The following is a 17,643-nucleotide window of genomic DNA, read 5'->3' as shown; positions in this document are numbered from 1 at the left end:
GTATTCTGCTTTATTCCAAATGTTTTTATAAACTAGCTCATGATATTCAGACTCCCTACTGTGCTTTTTTCCTGATCTATTAAATGTAATTCATCTTCCCCCCAAATTTGGATGTATGTAACTTTTAAAGAGCAAAGTTTATGTTTTAATGAGAAAAAAGCTCTTTTACTGAGAATATATTTCGATTTAACAAATCATATCTGCATTTTATGAAAGCTTGTTATAAGAATAAAACTTTGGGGTGCCTGGGTGGCGCAGTCGGTTAAGCGTCCGACTTCAGCCAGGTCACGATCTCGCGGTCCAGGAGTTCGAGCCCCGCGTCGGGCTCTGGGCTGATGGCTCAGAGCCTGGAGCCTGTTTCTGATTCTGTGTCTCCCTCTCTCTCTGCCCCTCCCCCGTTCATGCTCTGTCTCTCTCTGTCCCAAAAAAATAAATAAACGTTGAAAAAAAAAAAAAAAGAATAAAACTTTGAGGTAATTTTGATAGTCTGCTGAAAAAAGGCAACTTCATTGCTAGTGAAAAGTAATCCTAGGATCAGAATAAAAAATGCTTCAGAAGAGCTTTCCAATACTTTTTTTAAAAAATATCTTTCACTTAAAGTACAGAATTTGTGGCTTTAAAAGCTACATCTTAAAATGGGGATAAGTGATCTTGTACTGACCTTGAAACGGATAGAATTCAAGGATCACAAATTAAGCGTCCAAGTATAACTTGGACGCTTAAGAATACTAGTAGCTCTCAGAATTGGTCTTCACAAAGTTTCCAAATATTTGCGCTATTAGCATAGTTGATTTAGATAGCATTAACAGTGGACTATATGACACATGAGGAAATCAGTTGTTCTTAATGTCCTGCTTGGATGGTGTGATATTTTGGTTAATTGAGGTACAGACCACTTGTAATGACGTTGTATGGATAAGGACGCATCTGTTTAAAGTGCAGGTGCTGTATACCCTTTAGAATTCCTTTACTTAGGAGCTGTGACACATTTTGACTGATCTAGCACTTGAGCAATCCAAAATTTCTGTCTAGCAACAAGACCATTAACTGTAGTGTTAATTACAGTTGAGCGGAAAACTCAAAAAAAGTTTATTTCTAATGACTTCAGCTATAGCCAGACAAATCTAGAGGAAAGAACAGAAGTTTCCTTCTGACCCTCACGGAAGTACATGAGAAACACAAGCAGTGCTGTATTTGACAGTACAAATATTTTTTACAAAGACAGTAACCTAGATTTCAAATGTGAAATTTGGTTACAGTTCTTAATGGGTTTGAGTTGTTTTTGAAAAAGTTTAAAACCCCCTTGATACATTAAATAGTCCTTATACAGCTATAAACTTGAAATTGCTTAACAATCAACTCACTTGCCCCTTGGAGTGAAAGCACGGAGATGACCAGGTTTTCTGTTGGAAATTAGGTCAATAGGTTAAGCGGACTTTCACCGTTCACTTAATGTCTTTTTTACATCCATCTCTTTTACCAGCCCCTCCTCCCCCAGCCCTGTGGACTTGGATGATTGTAATTAACACATGCACAGTTCTTTCAAAATCACCCAAGGTGTTTTTCTTCTCTCAACTTTTCTGCCTTTTATATATAGAAGTAGAGTGCTCTTGTTTTCTGTCTTTGACTTGGATTCATCCCAGGTTTACAGGTTCGTGGAGGGTACAGTAATCCAGGGTGTTGACTGCTGTTAGATCCCCTGGGAGAGAGACTGTCTGTAGAGGGTGTATTAAGCAGGCCAGAACCTACTGAAAATGGTAGTTCACAAATTTAGTCTTACTTGCTGATTTTCCTTTTAAGTAAAATAAATGGGAGATGAAAACAAAAGTCTAGAATTGGAAATTAACTGTGGAGTGAAAGGGAAGGAGGAGATGGAGTGGAGACAGCTGTTTTCTTATAAAAGGAGAAAAATGTTTTAATGAACGAGGGAACAAGGAGGGAGAGAAACCAAATGAGAAGCTGAAATCAAAAAAGATCAGAGAAGTCAGAAAATGGAGACAAGGTTAGAAGCAGGAAAGGAACAAGAGCAAATACTAAGATTGTGGGCTTTAAAGTTTTAATTCTCTAATATTTACTCAAAGTGTTACATGAGTCATAGGTAAGCCTTGCTCATTCAGAAGTTAATTGTAGGATTAAACCTTTTATTTGGCTTTCCTTCTCTTTTAGCATATTTTTCAATAAAATTAAAACATTTACACAGTTGAGAATATTTCATAAGTAGGAAAAAGTCCTCCTAAGTTGTGAATTGTAGAATACAGTTGTACTATCTAAATATTAGTATAACCAGATAATAAGATGGTCCTAAGGCTTTCTAGAAATTACATAAATTTTTACCTTTTAGGCTTGTGCACGCTTATTTAATTTCTAGTGATGTTCAATGACTACTGCACTGGAATTGGAAGCAAATTAGACTTTCTGAGCATATTTATTTTTTGAGTTACATATTTTTCATCCTAGGAAAGTTGAAGGGATAGAGGACTAACCAAATTGTGCTGAATCTCTTATTAGATTATTGTCTTGAGGAGGGTCTTCTCCCTCACCCCCATTTATGCTGGTCACTTGGCTTTTGAAGTTCTATTCGATAATTTAGATTGTTGCCTGCTTGAAGAAGAGAGGATAGGTAAATCCTTACTAAAATTTGTCTTTACTGTTTGGTGTTTGACTGCAATTACAGTATTACTGAGAGGATTTGTACTTAGCAGGAACTGATTTTTGTTTCTTATAGCTTTATCCTTGGTCATTAACTCAGTTTTTCAGGACAAAGGGATTAATTAAAGGTATCTTGCACCTAGCTTTTTGTAATTTTAACATAAATAAGTATGAGCTTCAGTTCTGAGCATGAATTTATAAATAGACTTCTCATACCAAGGTGGATGCTTTTGTAATATGGCACATAAAGACTGCTCCACATTTTGCTGAATATCAAAAATAATACTAGATGTAGCTGTGGTTCCCAAAGGTATAATTCGTTTTAGTAACTGCTTTATTTCTGGATATTTCTTTTGAGCAGATTGGATCATAGAGAAGGGATGATAAAACTGATAGCTAGGACTCTGTCTTCCTTCCACATGATCCCTTATACTCATCATTCTGAAAATTAGGGTATCATTTTTGGATGTAGGAAGGGCCAGAGGTGTCTTCATGCAACTGACTCCTATCGTAAGGAGAAAATGTCTAAACTAGAGGCTTGTCCATGGTCACACAGTGACTTAGGGACGGCATCAAGCCCAAGACCTAGGATCTTTAGTTCAGGGATTATTTCAGTCCCCAGTGGCACCTCCAACCCCCACTGATGGATAAGCTAATAAAAGACGGGGTTTTTTTGTTTTTTGTGGGGGTTTTTGTGTGTGTGTGTGTGTGGTTTTTTTTGTTTGGTTTTGGTTTAGTAGAAGTATTTTGGGCATTTAAAAACATTTTGAAAGGTGAAATAGCTGTTAATATCTTAAATTGGCTAAAGGCCTAAGATAATTTTAGATTGTAGCCAGTTTTTTTTAAAGTGACCTCTACACCCAGTGTAGTGCTCAGACTTAAAACCCCAAGATCAAGAGTCACATGCTCTACCAGCTGAGCCAGTCAGGCACCCTAGACTAGCCAGTTTTAGTAGATTTTTTTAAATTGCAGATTTTTAATCACGTGAAGTTATGTAGTAATAAGCTCTGTAGAAATGCTTGTTTTAGTTATATTGCCAGTTTCACTTTAATTCCTTAAAAAAATTTTTTTTTAGTGTTTATTTATTTTTGAGAGAGACAGAGTGCAAGCTGGGGAGGGGTAGAGAGAGGGAGACACAGAATCTGAAGCAGGCTCCAGGCTCTGAGCTGTCAGGACAGAGCCCAACGTGGGGCTCGAACTCCCAAACCATGAGATCGTGACCTGAGCTGAAGTCGGACGTTTAACCAACTGAGCCACCCAGGTGCCCCAGCTTCACTTTAATTCTTAAAATTAAGAATGATCTATACGAATTACCTTTAAAATTAAAAAATTGAATGAATGGATTATGTAACGTTTTGACAGCAACGGGAGAAACCTGGAATATTTGCCCAGTGGTAATGGCTAGCTCCTGTGTGTTCCACTTAACACACATTTCCAGGAGCCTCATTCAGAATTAATAGTACCTCACATTTTCTCCTGTACATGCATGTGTGTACACAGTTACATGAAACTAAAGATCAGAGGAAATGGCCAATTTAAATTTTCAGATCACTGTTTTTAGGAGGTATCATACTTTTATTTTTATGCAGCATAAGACAAAATGCTTTTCATAATAAAATTTTTAAGTATCAAGAAAAGCGATAATGAATATATTCTTTCTTTCTAAGTGTTAAAACAAGACCGCTTTTTTAATCCTGTGAAAGGGTAAGGAAAGTAGTTCTTCAGAACATGAAAGAAATGTCATTTTTTTCCCATATCTTTCTTTTGGAAGTAACTGATCTAGAGATAAACTGTTATGTGAGCGAATGATGGGAGAAATGCTTTCTCTATGAAAAGATGAGCCACATTTCTTTTTTGATAGCTTTCTTCATTAATGTATTTAAATGATTCCATTCACGTAGAAGGTTTTAGCCCTACGCTTTTTGTTTTAAAGCAGAGTATATCTGTAATTACTTTGTCCAGGATTATCAGAGAGGCATTAATTCCCCATTTCTATAATGAAAGAAGAAACTAATTACGCTTATTGATATTGTGTAGTTGTAGAGGAAAATTGTAGTTCTGGGAAAAGAGCAAGGTAGATCTAGAACTTCTAGCTGTGGCAGAGAGTAGGAGCTAAATTTCTTAGGTTAGAAGACATTTTATGGTATAACCAGCTATCTCAGAGGCACAACTTCCATTGTTGGGGGCTTACGGTTAGAACAAGCTGGATAAAGGTATGTGGCTATGATAAGGACTTTTAACATAGAGTTGAAGTAACTGTTTAAACTCTTTGGAACCCTGGTTTCAAAGGAACACAATAGAATGAATGGAGAAGGGGACAAAGGGACCGAAACACTGGGTAGGAAACAGACAGGAAAATGACTTTAAGAAGCACTTAAGCTGGTTCAGGTTGATGGGATTTGCAAGAGACTGGGGTTGGAAGGTGGAGGGCTGTCACAGGCCATTGTGCCTAGTCCTCATGTGACACCAGAACCCTCTCCAGCACTCCTGACAGGCAGTCACACGTGGACTACCTGAAGTGACAGGATTGCTCACTGACTCCGGAGGTAAACAGTCCTGACTTGGGGCAAATATGTACCCATACCCTTTTACTGTAGCCCTTGTGAAAAAGCCAAATACAGACCTGTATAGATCCTGAAAAGGGGCAAGTCCCCCAAAAGTTCACTGGTAACCATATGTTGTATGTGTATACATGTTTTCCTCTGAATACACTACCAGCTGTTCAAAGCAGGCCACTTTTATTTTTTGAGAATATTGTATATATTCTTCAGTTATCATTTGACACTTTGAACATCTGTGTTAGTGCATGTGGATTAACTTCATTCTCTTCATGACTGCATATGGTAAAGTCTGCATACCACAGTTTATCCAACTGATGTCATTGATATTTGAGTTGTTCCTGGTTTCTGTGCTCTTTTACTAATGTGATGGACATCCATTATCTTGGTAGGTCTAATTACAAAGCTTTTCTCTTTGTTGGCCTAAAATCTTCCTCCAAACTTCCACTTACTGGTCCTGAAAATGGTTGCCATCTTTCTCCTGAGTCTTCTCTTGAACGTAAACATTGCTGATCACTTTTACCATTCTTCCTATGGTTTAGATCCCTTCGCTGTCTTCAGACTGTGGTCCACTTTGTATTGTCTAAATTGTAGCGATGGAACTAAACGCTCTGAGCTGTGGTTTCATCTGATGGAGAGGGTGGGATTGTCTAATTTAATTAGGTCCATGATATGACTCTGCTCTATCACATTGTACTGAGGATAGTCAGTTACAGCTTTACATTTAGAGTTCATGGATCGTTGGAGCATTTGATAAAAGCTGTGGACTTCCCACCATCTAGCCTTACCCCCGGAATGCATTAACACAATTATTGCTACAATTGCAAGTGGTTCATGGATCCCTGGTACTTCTCTTTATGATTAGACTTACTGATTACTTTGCCAAAGCCATAGGTTCTCTCATTGTCTACCAGTTCTGTTACATCCTCGGACATTAAACTGGAAATGTCAAGTTTTGGCATTATTTGGTGAGTCTGCTGCCTCCCAGTGTGTAGCACTTTCTTATTTGCAAGTGGTATTTTTTAACAATTCAGGATCAGCCTCTGGCTAACTAGTCTAGTTTGGAAGTCTGGCTTCTAGTCGTTTTCCATTCTTCATGATTCCGCACAGATTACGGAAAGCAGTTAAGCAACCTTATATGTGAAGCCTCTCAGGATCCCAGAATGTGATCTTGAGATGAAATGACTTGAACTTAGTGACAATATCTTATCTAGTTTTTCTTTTTTTTTTTTTTTTTTTTCCTTAGCCATCTTGGATTTAAGTTTCTTCGTCATTGTGTTTGATCTTCAGATTGAACAGAATAAAACATTGTTAGCCGAGAAGGGAAATAAAATAGAAGACTATTTGTCTTTGCTAATATTACATTAACCACCCCATCCGGGAGGGGCTTCACTTTTGCGTCTTCTTCTTTTTACTTTAACCTCCAAGATGCCACTTAATTCAATACCTGGCACTTTGCTAAGTCACAGTTCATCCTGAGGCGTTAGCCTTGTTCACAGTATTCTTACAGCTCCATCTCACCCTTTGTAATACTTGTTTTATGTGCCTGTTTTTTTTTTTTTTTTTTTGGTTTTTTTTTGGCCATCTGTTGTAAGTGGTTTTTTAACATCTGAATTCCAGAAAGCTCTCTGTGCAGCACATCAGATTTTTTAGATACTTTCCCCTTTTCTTCCCCTCATCAGTGTGTTTTGCAATTATGCAGTCAGCATTATGCTTTTGAGAGCCTCCAAGCCTTCTTGAGCTTCTTTACACAGTTTCCGATCTTGGAATTGGTCCTAATTTTCCTTTAAAACACTTGAAATCTGCCTGTCCAATATGTGCAGTGTTCCCCTTCCTTTTTCCATCTCCAAGTGACATGGCTGCTTTCGGGAAAGCTTCCTTCTCTTTGCATCTTACCAGTCAGGTTTTACTGGGGAGGATTAGGTCCAGAGTAAGTTTGACTCCTTACTCCTCTCGTTTCTAAAAGACTGAATTTTTACACAGACCAAAAACACACCATCAGATGCATTGACCTAAGCTGATGGACACTTCCACAGATGTCCACTGGTGAGTAATAATAGCTAATAACTGCTATTATTTGTTGTACACTGCCACATGACAGGCACCGTAGTAAGTCTTTTTCACTTGGATTATCATGCTTATCTCCTACCTTAGGGTTATGAGGCATAGGTGCTATTGTTATCTCAATGATACAGATGAGGAAACAGCTGTAAGGATGTTGAGTTACTTGCCCAAGATCCCACAGCTTGTTGAATGTGAGTCGGATATTTTCTAAATTGGATTCTTAGTTGTCATACCGGGCTGCTTGACGTGGTGCTTAATTACAGTGCTAGACCGGATTCTGTTACTTCAAAACCTGTGTAGCTCTCAGGCCACTGGCTGTGCACAGTAGGCACTTAAATACTTAATTTGAGGTTTATGTTTCTTGTTGATTTCCAGGGTATTGCCTTTTAGTCTTGCACATATGAAAAAGATGAGAAAAATGGGCGAGGTACACTATTAGGCAATTCATAGTAGAAATGAATGGAAAATGAAAAGATACGTATTTTTACTAAGCAAATATATTTTTGATGGTTTTAGGAGACCCATTTTTTTTAATGGCAAGATTCTTCTTGTTTATAAATATGATACATTAAAAACAAAGAATGCAGGGGCGCCTGGGTGGCGCAGTCGGTTAAGCGTCCGACTTCAGCCAGGTCACGATCTCGCGGTCCGTGAGTTCGAGCCCCGCGTCAGGCTCTGGGCTGATGGCTCAGAGCCTGGAGCCTGTTTCCGATTCTGTGTCTCCCTCTCTCTCTGCCCCTCTCCCGTTCATGCTCTGTCTCTCTCTGTCCCAAAAATAAATAAACGTTGAAAAAAAAAATTAAAAAAAAAAAAAAAACAACAAAGAATGCAAAGATGTTTGTGAAGTTTTAGAGACAATCACTATTAACACAGCAAATGTACACAAAATCTTCTTTAATTGGGATACCAGTTTACTATTGCTTTTTAAAAACTGAATATATTGTGAACATCATTGCATATTGATAAATACTCCGTGAAAATGGCTTTACAGGTTTCCATTGTTTCTCATAAGAGATTGAGGCTCGTTTCATTTTCTTTATTCTTCTATATGTGAAGTGAAAGTAGTAGAGAATGAGAGTTCATCTCATATTTTTATCATATTATTACTCTCTTTATTGAAATTACTTGTTTACCATTATTCATTATTTGCTGTGATTTCTTCCACACTTAATATTTTGCTAGGAAGAATTGGGTTGGATGCCCAGTCATTTGTGATCCATATGATTGATTCTTTAAGAACCATTATATTATCTTTTCTTTGAGAAGGGTCATTAGGCTAATTCATTAAATATGTTAAGTGTTCTAAGAATTGAGTTTGTCATTTAAAGAGTTTTCTAAAGACTAAAGGAAGCTGTGCTGTAACCTATTGGAAATTGATTTTCGGAGCAAGACTGTCCTGGTTCAAGGTTCAGATCCCAGCTCTCCTGGTTTTAGTCATGTAAACAATTTGGGCAAGTCACTTAAGATTCTAAGCCTCAGTTTTTTCATCAGGAAAACAGGGATGATTACTAGTCTCTCGCAGGAGGAATAATTTAGCTTGAGATGTTGCACGTAAGGCCCCCAGTGAAGTAATGACGTCCGTTTGTTCTTTTTTATGTAGTAAGACCAGGAATTCTCTGCTGGCCTGGTTAAATCCACCGAAGGACCCCTTCTCAGAATAAGGATTTTAAATCCGTAAAATTAACTGCTTGGGATCACAAAGGAAGCCAATCCTATTGAAATGCAGTTAACAAAATACTTAAAAACACATTTGCGGTGCTTTCTGTTTCAAACTTTTTGGACCAAGGTGGGGCGTGAATGAGAAAACTAGGGAGGAGGAAGGAAAAAGGAGAAGGAAAGAAAGCTCCTAAACATTTATGTGTAGTTCTGGCTCCCTCCCACACAGCCACGCTGGGTTCCCTGTACACTCCTAGACATCTCCGCCTCAGCATCCTCCCACCAGTGTAGATTGATCACCAGTGAAGTGGAATGCCTCTCCAGAGTCCCTTAATGATCCTGCTCTCACGAGCGCCTCAAGTCTAAATCCTCAGATCAGTTTGAGTCATCGCCTTTGCTCCCTGTCTCTACTTCACATCAGTCGTGCTCTTCTGCCCATCTTCTGTCTACAATAGCTGATTTTCCCCTTGAAGTTGAAGATTCTTGTCTCATTCTTGTCACTAGGATACAAGCTTTTTCTTCACGGATTCCAGCTTCCTACCTCTTCCACGAGGTAACCCGTGAGTGTTTTGGGCCAGTTTGGTGTATGTTCCATGTCCTAAGTTCCACAGAACTCCCATATTACACCCTCATTCCCAACTATCAACTGCCTTGTTTATTTACTTATTGGCAACTCTATCTATTTTCATTTCCCCAGACACAGATTCTAAGTTCTTTGAGGAAAGAGACCCCATCTTAACATTTTTATGTCCCTATAGAACTTAGCACAGTACTTAAAAGTGCTTCATAAGATCTTGATAATCATCACAATGAGGTAGTTCCAGCTCCAAGAAAAAGAAAAAAAAAGTTGGGGCACCAGGTGGCTCAGTCGGTTGAGCATCTCACTTTGGCTCAGGTCCATGATCTCATGTTTGTGAGCTCAAGCCCTGCATTGGGCTCTCTGCTGTCAGCGCAGAGCCCTCTTTGGATCCTCTGTCTGTCTGTCTCTCTGCCCCTTGCCCTCTCTCTCTCAGAAATAAATAAATTTTTTAAAAAAAAAAAAAGGAAAAAAACTTGACCTTTCCTTGTCAACCGGGTTATGATTGTAGGAATTGAGGATATCAAACCAATTTTTTATATCAAAAACTTGAGGATTTTGTATATATTTAAATTTTTACTAACTCACTAACTTGATTGCCCAAGTTTTTCAGTCATGGCTGTTCTTACAGTGTTCCTTGTGGTTAAGAAAACCATGGCCATGATTTCCTCTACTGTGAAACCTCTGTTTGTCCTCATAGCCACCACTTGTATCCCAGGGCCTGACATACAGTAGATGAATGATTAGTACATTTTGTTAGAGGAATGTAGCCTTGTGCCTGGAAAATAAATATTTACATTAAAAGGCTTGGGGATGTGCATAGATTATTATGAAAACAAATATGATAAAACTTTGCTTAAAAAATAGTATGTGATCTTAACAGGAGAAACAGTTTTAGCAAAGTAAGCCTCAAATCATACACTAATCATCTTAGTTGGCTTTGATATCTTGTTTGCCATTGATGTTCTTTCTTTTGGTTAAATTCTTTTACTTGTATTCTTAGGTTAAGACATCCGAATTTTATAGATACTCCCGACAGCTGCGCTATGAAGTTGACCAAGCACTGAATTACTTTCAGAACATTCACCAGCAGCCTTTGTTGGACATGAAGTCAAGCCGCATCCGTTCTGCCAAACCCCAAACTACAGTATTCCGAGGCATGATTGGACATAGCATGGTTAACAGTAAAATTCTTCTCTTAAAGAAACCAAGAGTCTGGTGGGAACTGGAGGGCCCACAAGTTCCTCTGCGCCCGGATTGCCTTGCTATCGTCAATAACTTTGTGTTCTTGTTGGGCGGGGAAGAACTGGGCCCGGATGGCGAATTCCATGCTTCTTCCAAAGTGTTCAGGTATGACCCCAGGCAAAACTCTTGGCTCCGGATGGCAGACATGTCTGTGCCACGTTCAGAGTTTGCAGTTGGTGTCATTGGAAAGTTTATTTACGCTGTGGCAGGCAGAACCAGAGATGAGACTTTCTATTCAACTGAGAGGTATGACATCACCAATGATAAATGGGAATTTGTGGATCCTTATCCAGTTAACAAATATGGACATGAAGGGACAGTGCTCAATAACAAGTTGTTCATCACCGGTGGAATCACCTCGTCTTCCACCTCCAAACAGGTGTGTGTGTTTGACCCCAGTAAAGAAGGGACCATAGAACAGCGGACCAGGAGAACTCAAGTGGTTACCAACTGTTGGGAGAATAAGAGCAAAATGAATTACGCAAGATGCTTTCACAAGATGATTTCTTACAACGGCAAGCTTTATGTCTTTGGTGGCGTCTGTGTGATCTTGAGAGCCTCTTTTGAGTCTCAGGGATGCCCTTCCACAGAAGTGTACAACCCAGAGACTGATCAGTGGACCATTTTGGCATCCATGCCAATTGGCAGAAGTGGTCATGGTGTGACTGTGCTGGACAAACAGATAATGGTTCTCGGAGGCCTTTGCTACAATGGTCATTACAGCGATTCCATTCTCACTTTTGATCCAGAAGAAAACAAGTGGAAGGAAGACGAGTACCCGCGGATGCCCTGCAAGCTAGATGGTTTACAAGTATGCAACCTGCATTTTCCTGAATATATACTGGACGAGGTCAGACGTTGCAACTAATGACATCTTTCTCCCTTTAAATAAGCCAAACAAAAAATTTGTTTGTGACAGAGTAGTTAATTAAAAAACATAAAGAAAAACCTCACCAGTTTTACTATCAAAGCCATTGGTCTAATATCGTAAAAAATTCTTCATTCTGTGCTAGCATCCTTTTTTTTTTCTTTTTAGTGGCCTCAAACTCATGCAATAAGTTAATTCGAAGCGCTAGCTCTTGAAACTACTTCCAGAAGCAGTTTAATAGAGTGATCCACTTATCTGGGAAGTTGATTTTATGCTTTAAACATTTCTTTCAGATGTCAGCGTAGGAGTCATGCCTCTTATAAGAGAAGACCTGATAAGTGTCACTGGATGTAATTTCGGTTCCTATCTCAATCTGAAATCTTTTGGAACATTTATTTCAGTGTATTTCAGTCTGTTCGACCTTTTGGTTTTATTATTTACGTTAAAACTCTTGACCTTTTTGCATGGCTTTTTGCTGAAAATGCAAAAATATAAATTTTCTACAAAGTTAACTTTTTTATATTCAAAACACTATTTCTAAGCTGCCTTCTCTTCTCTGCATTGTGTTAGCGAAAGCATACCCATACTTGCGTACATCTTAGGAACGTACAAGGCACATCTCCTTTTATGCGTGGTTAGGATTCTATATTTTTAAGCTAGTGCACTTGCACACACGGTTTGCCATACTTGTTGAATTTTAGATGTAACGTCTTTTCATGTACTAACATTTTTAGAAAGTTAAAATAACTGGAGTCCTCATTTGGTATCAAAGTAGCCTATCTTCAGTCCATACTGATTCAGTAATATTTGAGCTCCTTGTATTCCTGAAACATGTATGGATTTCTGAAAACTAACATTTTGTATTTTATTTTCAAAAGTAAACGTTTAGTGTTCCTTATCAATGTATGTCTTCTTTTTGAAAATGTTTTTCTTTGCAGTCTGTTTAACGTTACCCTGTTTTTAGTGAGAATCGGAGTGGTATATGCAGTCCTGGCCCTGCAGCGTGCAAGCACTTTTAAAGAGAATTTAGGTAATACCAGACTCCTAAATAAAGGCCCCCTAAAAGTAAGTGCAACTCCCGTTCTTTACATTCAAGAAGGCTGCTGCATCTGTTGTTGAATGGAAAGTAGCATCTCGTGGAAAATTTGAGTTCATTTTTGACTTAGAGGTAAGAAATAGAATTACAGTCTTACTGGTTATATCTACTTGTTTATTTAGTACAAAATATTTAGTGGCACTGGGGATGTAAGCCCTCAGCCTTTGTTTTATTTACTGAAAGCTACTAGCATGAAGGATAGTAACCTCAAAATTCAGAATGCATCAAAGTTAACTGTTTAAAAGCATTTATAAAAGTGTTGTAGGATTAGCTGTGCACCTTTCAAGTCTTTCAACTCGAAGGAAAAACATGTAGTTGACAAAATTAAGCAAGAATAACCAGGGAGTGGATCATTCAAATTGATGCCATTTTCTCTTGAGTAGAGTCTATATCTGATACAGACTAGATCTACACTGGCAAAACTTGCCAGAGCTTAGGATATTGGTGCAATATTGCAATGCCTTCTTCTATGGCTGTTGTATAAATTTTCTAGTTTCACTTTTTTGGTTTTGTTTTTTGGTTTTTATTTTTCGTTTTTTTTTTGTTTTTTTTTTTGTTTGTTTTTTTTTTTTGCTGCTGCCACCACTGAACACAAAATGGAAGAGTGAAGTCATGATCTTGTTTCCCATGGCAATATGGGTAAAAGTCTTTTTCTACCTTTTAAAAATCATTTTTTAATCATTTTATTTTTGAAAACTAGGAATTAGAGTAGCCATTTAATTCTTTTTCTAATATATTAGTTGGTTTAGTGCTTTGTGTGCTTTCTTGCTTTAAAGAAAATAATGATAATGTCTTCATTATTTTCATTATTTTCCTCATTGTTGTCTTTTGCTGGAAAAGACCGAGACAGGGTACCCCTATCAGGCTTTTACACTTTTACACACCAGTGGTGGTTCTTGTTAATTGCTTAGATAATGACTTCATAGTCCTAGTTAGTGTAAGATCTGGGCAAACTGTTGACTATTCTTGGTCTATCATTCTAAAGACACAAGACCAAGATCACAGTTCGTGTTTTGGAAAATTTGTGAAATCTTAACTTGAACTAACTGTGGGTTCAGCTTCACACGTGAGTCATGTCTGACCTGATATTAGCTGTAGTCAGTTTTGAGCTTTAAGAATAGTTGGTATTGCTTGGGTTCTGAATGTATGAGAAAATTCATCCGTTTATATGTAGTGCTAATATAGGTTATTTTAAATCCACGATTAACCTACATTCCCTTTTAAAATTACGGTTTCATTGCTGAAAGAGATTTATTTTTGTTATACTAAACTATGGAAAATTTTTCCATAGAATTTTTTTCACGTTTATTTTTTGTGTGCTTCATTTGGAACCATTTTTTGTTTAGATACATTGTATGTGCTCAAGGTAGTGGTTTTTAAAAATTCAGTAAGAGATTGGAAACTACAGTGTAACTGTTGTGATCTTTGTGTGTTAATTTTCACTTTACATTTTAAACACCAGACTTGACAAAAATAGCTGATCTTCAGTAATTGCATCTTAATTAGAAATGTTTGTTCTGTTCCCTATCTTTGACCTTGAATTTCAGTTTTGACTTTAATCTGCTTAAAGAAAATCCTTGCACTACAGCCATTTCACAAAATTCAAGATTCTCACATTGAAGGTTTTGTATTGGAAGAAGTACTACTGGTTTTTATAAAAGCAAAGCGTAATTAATAGAATTACTAGCTTTTCTTGAGACAACATTCTCTGTGTCCTCATTGCTCTGCTCTGTGTGTGCGTGTTACTCTAATTTGTGAAATATTGACTGAGCCCTTCACTTATCTTTTCTAAAGCAGCACCTTTGGACACCTCATTCTGGGAAGCCTGCTCGAGTCATAGTAAAGGACACACACATTTGTGTGGGGAGAAGTGGTAAAAATGGAGAGTTTTGTCTTAATTACATGAAACTAAGCTTTAAAATATTTTATAACAAATTATTTGAGCTGCATAACCTAAACATGTCAAACGTTCAGTGGGACTATTTTTATATATGTATATGTGGTTGTAGGTCATAACATTTCAGTTTATAATATAAATTGATATTTCAGTTTATAAGCTATCTCTCAGAAAAGACTAGCTCTTTTGAGAATACATAATTTAAAGTTTTAGACTGAAGTAAAACACAACATAGATAATAGTGTAAATTAGCTGTAACTGAGGGCTATATGGCAGTAAAACTGCCAGTGCCATTTTTCTTGTTTGCCTACTATACGTTTTTGATTTTTTTTTGTACTCAACATTTTTAGGGATCATACGTTTATTCAATCAGATTAGAGTTGGTTTGGGAATAAATATCTTCTAAAAGAGATTTATCTTCAAAATGAAAGTCCTGAGAAATTAGTTTATCGAGAGTTTATAAAGTCAAATATTCAATAGACACAGACCAGAATAGGTAAGCTCATGCAGTCCTACCCTTGCAGTACATACACCCGTGTGACTTCACTGGTACACGGGTGACGCTGAGAGAATGCCCTCAGCGTGGTTTGTTCCCCCTTCATAATCTGGGATTTTCTTTTTTTACATCTTTGGGAACAGCTACATTAAAAACTTTATTAATCAGTATATCAGTAAGGGTTAGGTGTTTGCTTTCTGAAGGAATGTTCCAGTGAGATAGTCGGAGAGGTTATTTTCTACCTAACTTGTATATGCCCTGTACCTCTTGGGCATACTTTGTCTATAGAAAAATATTTTGACCTTTAGGTACATTTTGGGCCAGTAGTCAAATAATCCTAAGGCCGATTTAAAAATCTTAGAATAATTTAAGGTTTGCCTTTTATACCTGTTTTGAAAGCCTTTACATTTTTGTCAGGTAATTTTTCCCAAGCCGTGAATATAATCTATTCAAACATGTTTATGCTATCCATTCTGTTTTTAAATTGAAAAAAAATGTTAAAAGTGTTTATGAAGAAAAGTTTAAATAAAATATTTTTAATCTTTAAAATCTATCTCTTATTATTTGCTATCTTTATGCAACCCATTACTTTCCAAGTCACTCATGACCTGATTAACAGCATACATTTTGTTTCCCTTCGGCGTGCCAAGGAAGTACCATAAAAACGTGATTTCTCCCACTGCTTTCAGTCACAGATTCAAATGAGTGCATTAGAGTGAAATTATTTACACTTACATGCAATGGAAATTTTATAACGAAGCCAAGTAATTAAAGTTCCACTAACACAGAGTTTTGCAGAATGGAAATACGGAATTGAGAAAGAGAATTTACAAGCCATAAGCCTTAGTGTGGTGATTTTTAGGTTTCCTTTAGCATTTATTTCTGAACTTAGTGGCGAGGCAGAAATGAAGCTTCTGCGTCACAAGCGCTTGGATATCCATAGGCTCCTCCTCTGTGCCTTCTTTAAAAGGGACGCCTGAGAAAGGATTCCCTGGGCCCTGGCCTCAAGCCACCTTCCCAGCCTCTTTCTGTCGCTTCGCCCACTTCATTCTGTTGTGAGCTTTGTTAGTTTCCAGCCTCTGATTACCTGCCTCCTTTCCCCTTCCCTGCTTGCAAAATGCACTTTCCACCCCAACTCAAATGCTCTCCTCCCTTCCTGAAACCTGTGTTCTCTCTTCCATTGAATTAATTGCCTCTTCAACACTCAGCATATTTGTAGCTCTTGATTTCATTTTGCATAATAGGTGGGTATAATTCTTTCCCCACGACTACATCATAGTTCCCTTGGATGAAAGGACTTTCTTGTATTCCTCTTTGTACCCTCATATCAAGCGTGGTACTTTTTGTGCACAAGTAGGCACTGAGCTAGATGTTGCAGCACGTAACACATTCCGTAAGTTACAGGCAGCTGCTATAGGCGTTCAGAAGAGGAAGAGAGTTCCCCACGGTTTTGTCTGCTTCTCAGTCTACACATTCCCTGCCCGATTTCACCACACCTGTGGCTCCCGCAGCTTTTATTCTGAGTTCTGACGCCTGTCAAATCTGTGTACGTCTCAACCCAGAGTTCCAACCATCTCCTTAACGTCTCGCACGTGTTTTATCGGAATTTCAAACCGAACAAGTGCAAGCCTGAATATATTCTCTCCCTCCCAAATACCTGCCCCTCATCCCGAGTTCCCTCTGTTATGTGGCTGGACTATTGTTGAAGTTGGAAACCTGGGAGTGGTCTACCACTGCCTCTCTCCCCTGCCCCCCCAGCATCTTGGTTCATCTGGCCCTCACAATTTCACCTCTCAGCTGCCCCTCTCTGTCTGTATTGCCCTTGTTCAGATCCTCATTATTCTTGCTGGCCTCCTGGAGCTTGCTTTCTGATCTACCTCCGCAGTCCGTTTTCTACACTGCTGCCAGAGGGATCTTTCAGAAGGTAAATCATCCTGAGGTTCAACAGCCTTTCATAATCTCCCTTCACTCTGAGAGTAAGAGCCAAACTCCCTAGCTAGCCTGCCACACAGAGCCCTTCATCTTTTGCTACCTTTGTACCTGTTCCATCTTTTATACCCATACTCTAGGTAGGCAAACTACTTGGAGCTCCCTGAATATACCATGTTTTCTCCAGCCTCTTGGCCTTTGCACATGCTCCTCCCCTCTTCCTTGCCCGGCTAAGCCTTCCTTGGCCTTCAAGAACCAGCCTGGACATCATGGCCTTTGTCAAGTCTTCTTTGACACCTCGGGCCGGGTTAACTGTGCCGTTGGTCTTACCACAGCACCTTGTGGATGCCTGCATGCCGCCACCTCTGACGCTCGGTTATAACTCTTCGACGTGCCCTTAACTGTACTCCTTGAGGGCAAATACTGTGTCTTTATTTACCAAGAGCCTTACTTAAGCCAGGCACATGGGAAGTCCTCCTTAAAGAAACACAGAACCCAGAAACTTGGAAGGTTACCAATGAAATGCTCCCGGTGAGGACGGGCAGCTGTATTAGCTTGATTGTCCACAGAAATTGACCTCACTGAGGGATTTCCCTCCATTCATTTCC

At 38.5% G+C, this 17,643-nt stretch overlaps 1 protein-coding gene across 2 annotated transcripts in view; it reads left to right on the top strand.

Moving 5' to 3' along the window:
* Positions 1-15,659, top strand: part of KLHL15 (kelch like family member 15) — a 35,001-nt gene extending 19,342 nt beyond the window's left edge. Inside the window, exons 3-4 of one of the 2 annotated variants that reach the window (XM_045472164.1) lie at positions 10,508-11,599; positions 11,911-15,659. In XM_045472164.1, coding sequence (XP_045328120.1) covers positions 10,508-11,599; positions 11,911-11,922 — 1,104 coding nt within the window. In that variant the 3' untranslated portion in view covers positions 11,923-15,659. Of the gene's footprint in view, positions 1-10,507 lie in introns of both variants that reach the window. The other variant, XM_045472163.1, reaches the window with a different exon arrangement.
* Positions 15,660-17,643: the final 1,984 nt, after the last annotated feature.

This window comes from Leopardus geoffroyi, chromosome X, assembly GCF_018350155.1.
Source record: "Leopardus geoffroyi isolate Oge1 chromosome X, O.geoffroyi_Oge1_pat1.0, whole genome shotgun sequence".
Classification (NCBI taxonomy): Eukaryota; Metazoa; Chordata; class Mammalia; order Carnivora; family Felidae; genus Leopardus; species Leopardus geoffroyi.
Note: the sequence above shows the minus strand (reverse complement) of the source record. Positions and strands in the feature narration are given on the sequence as shown.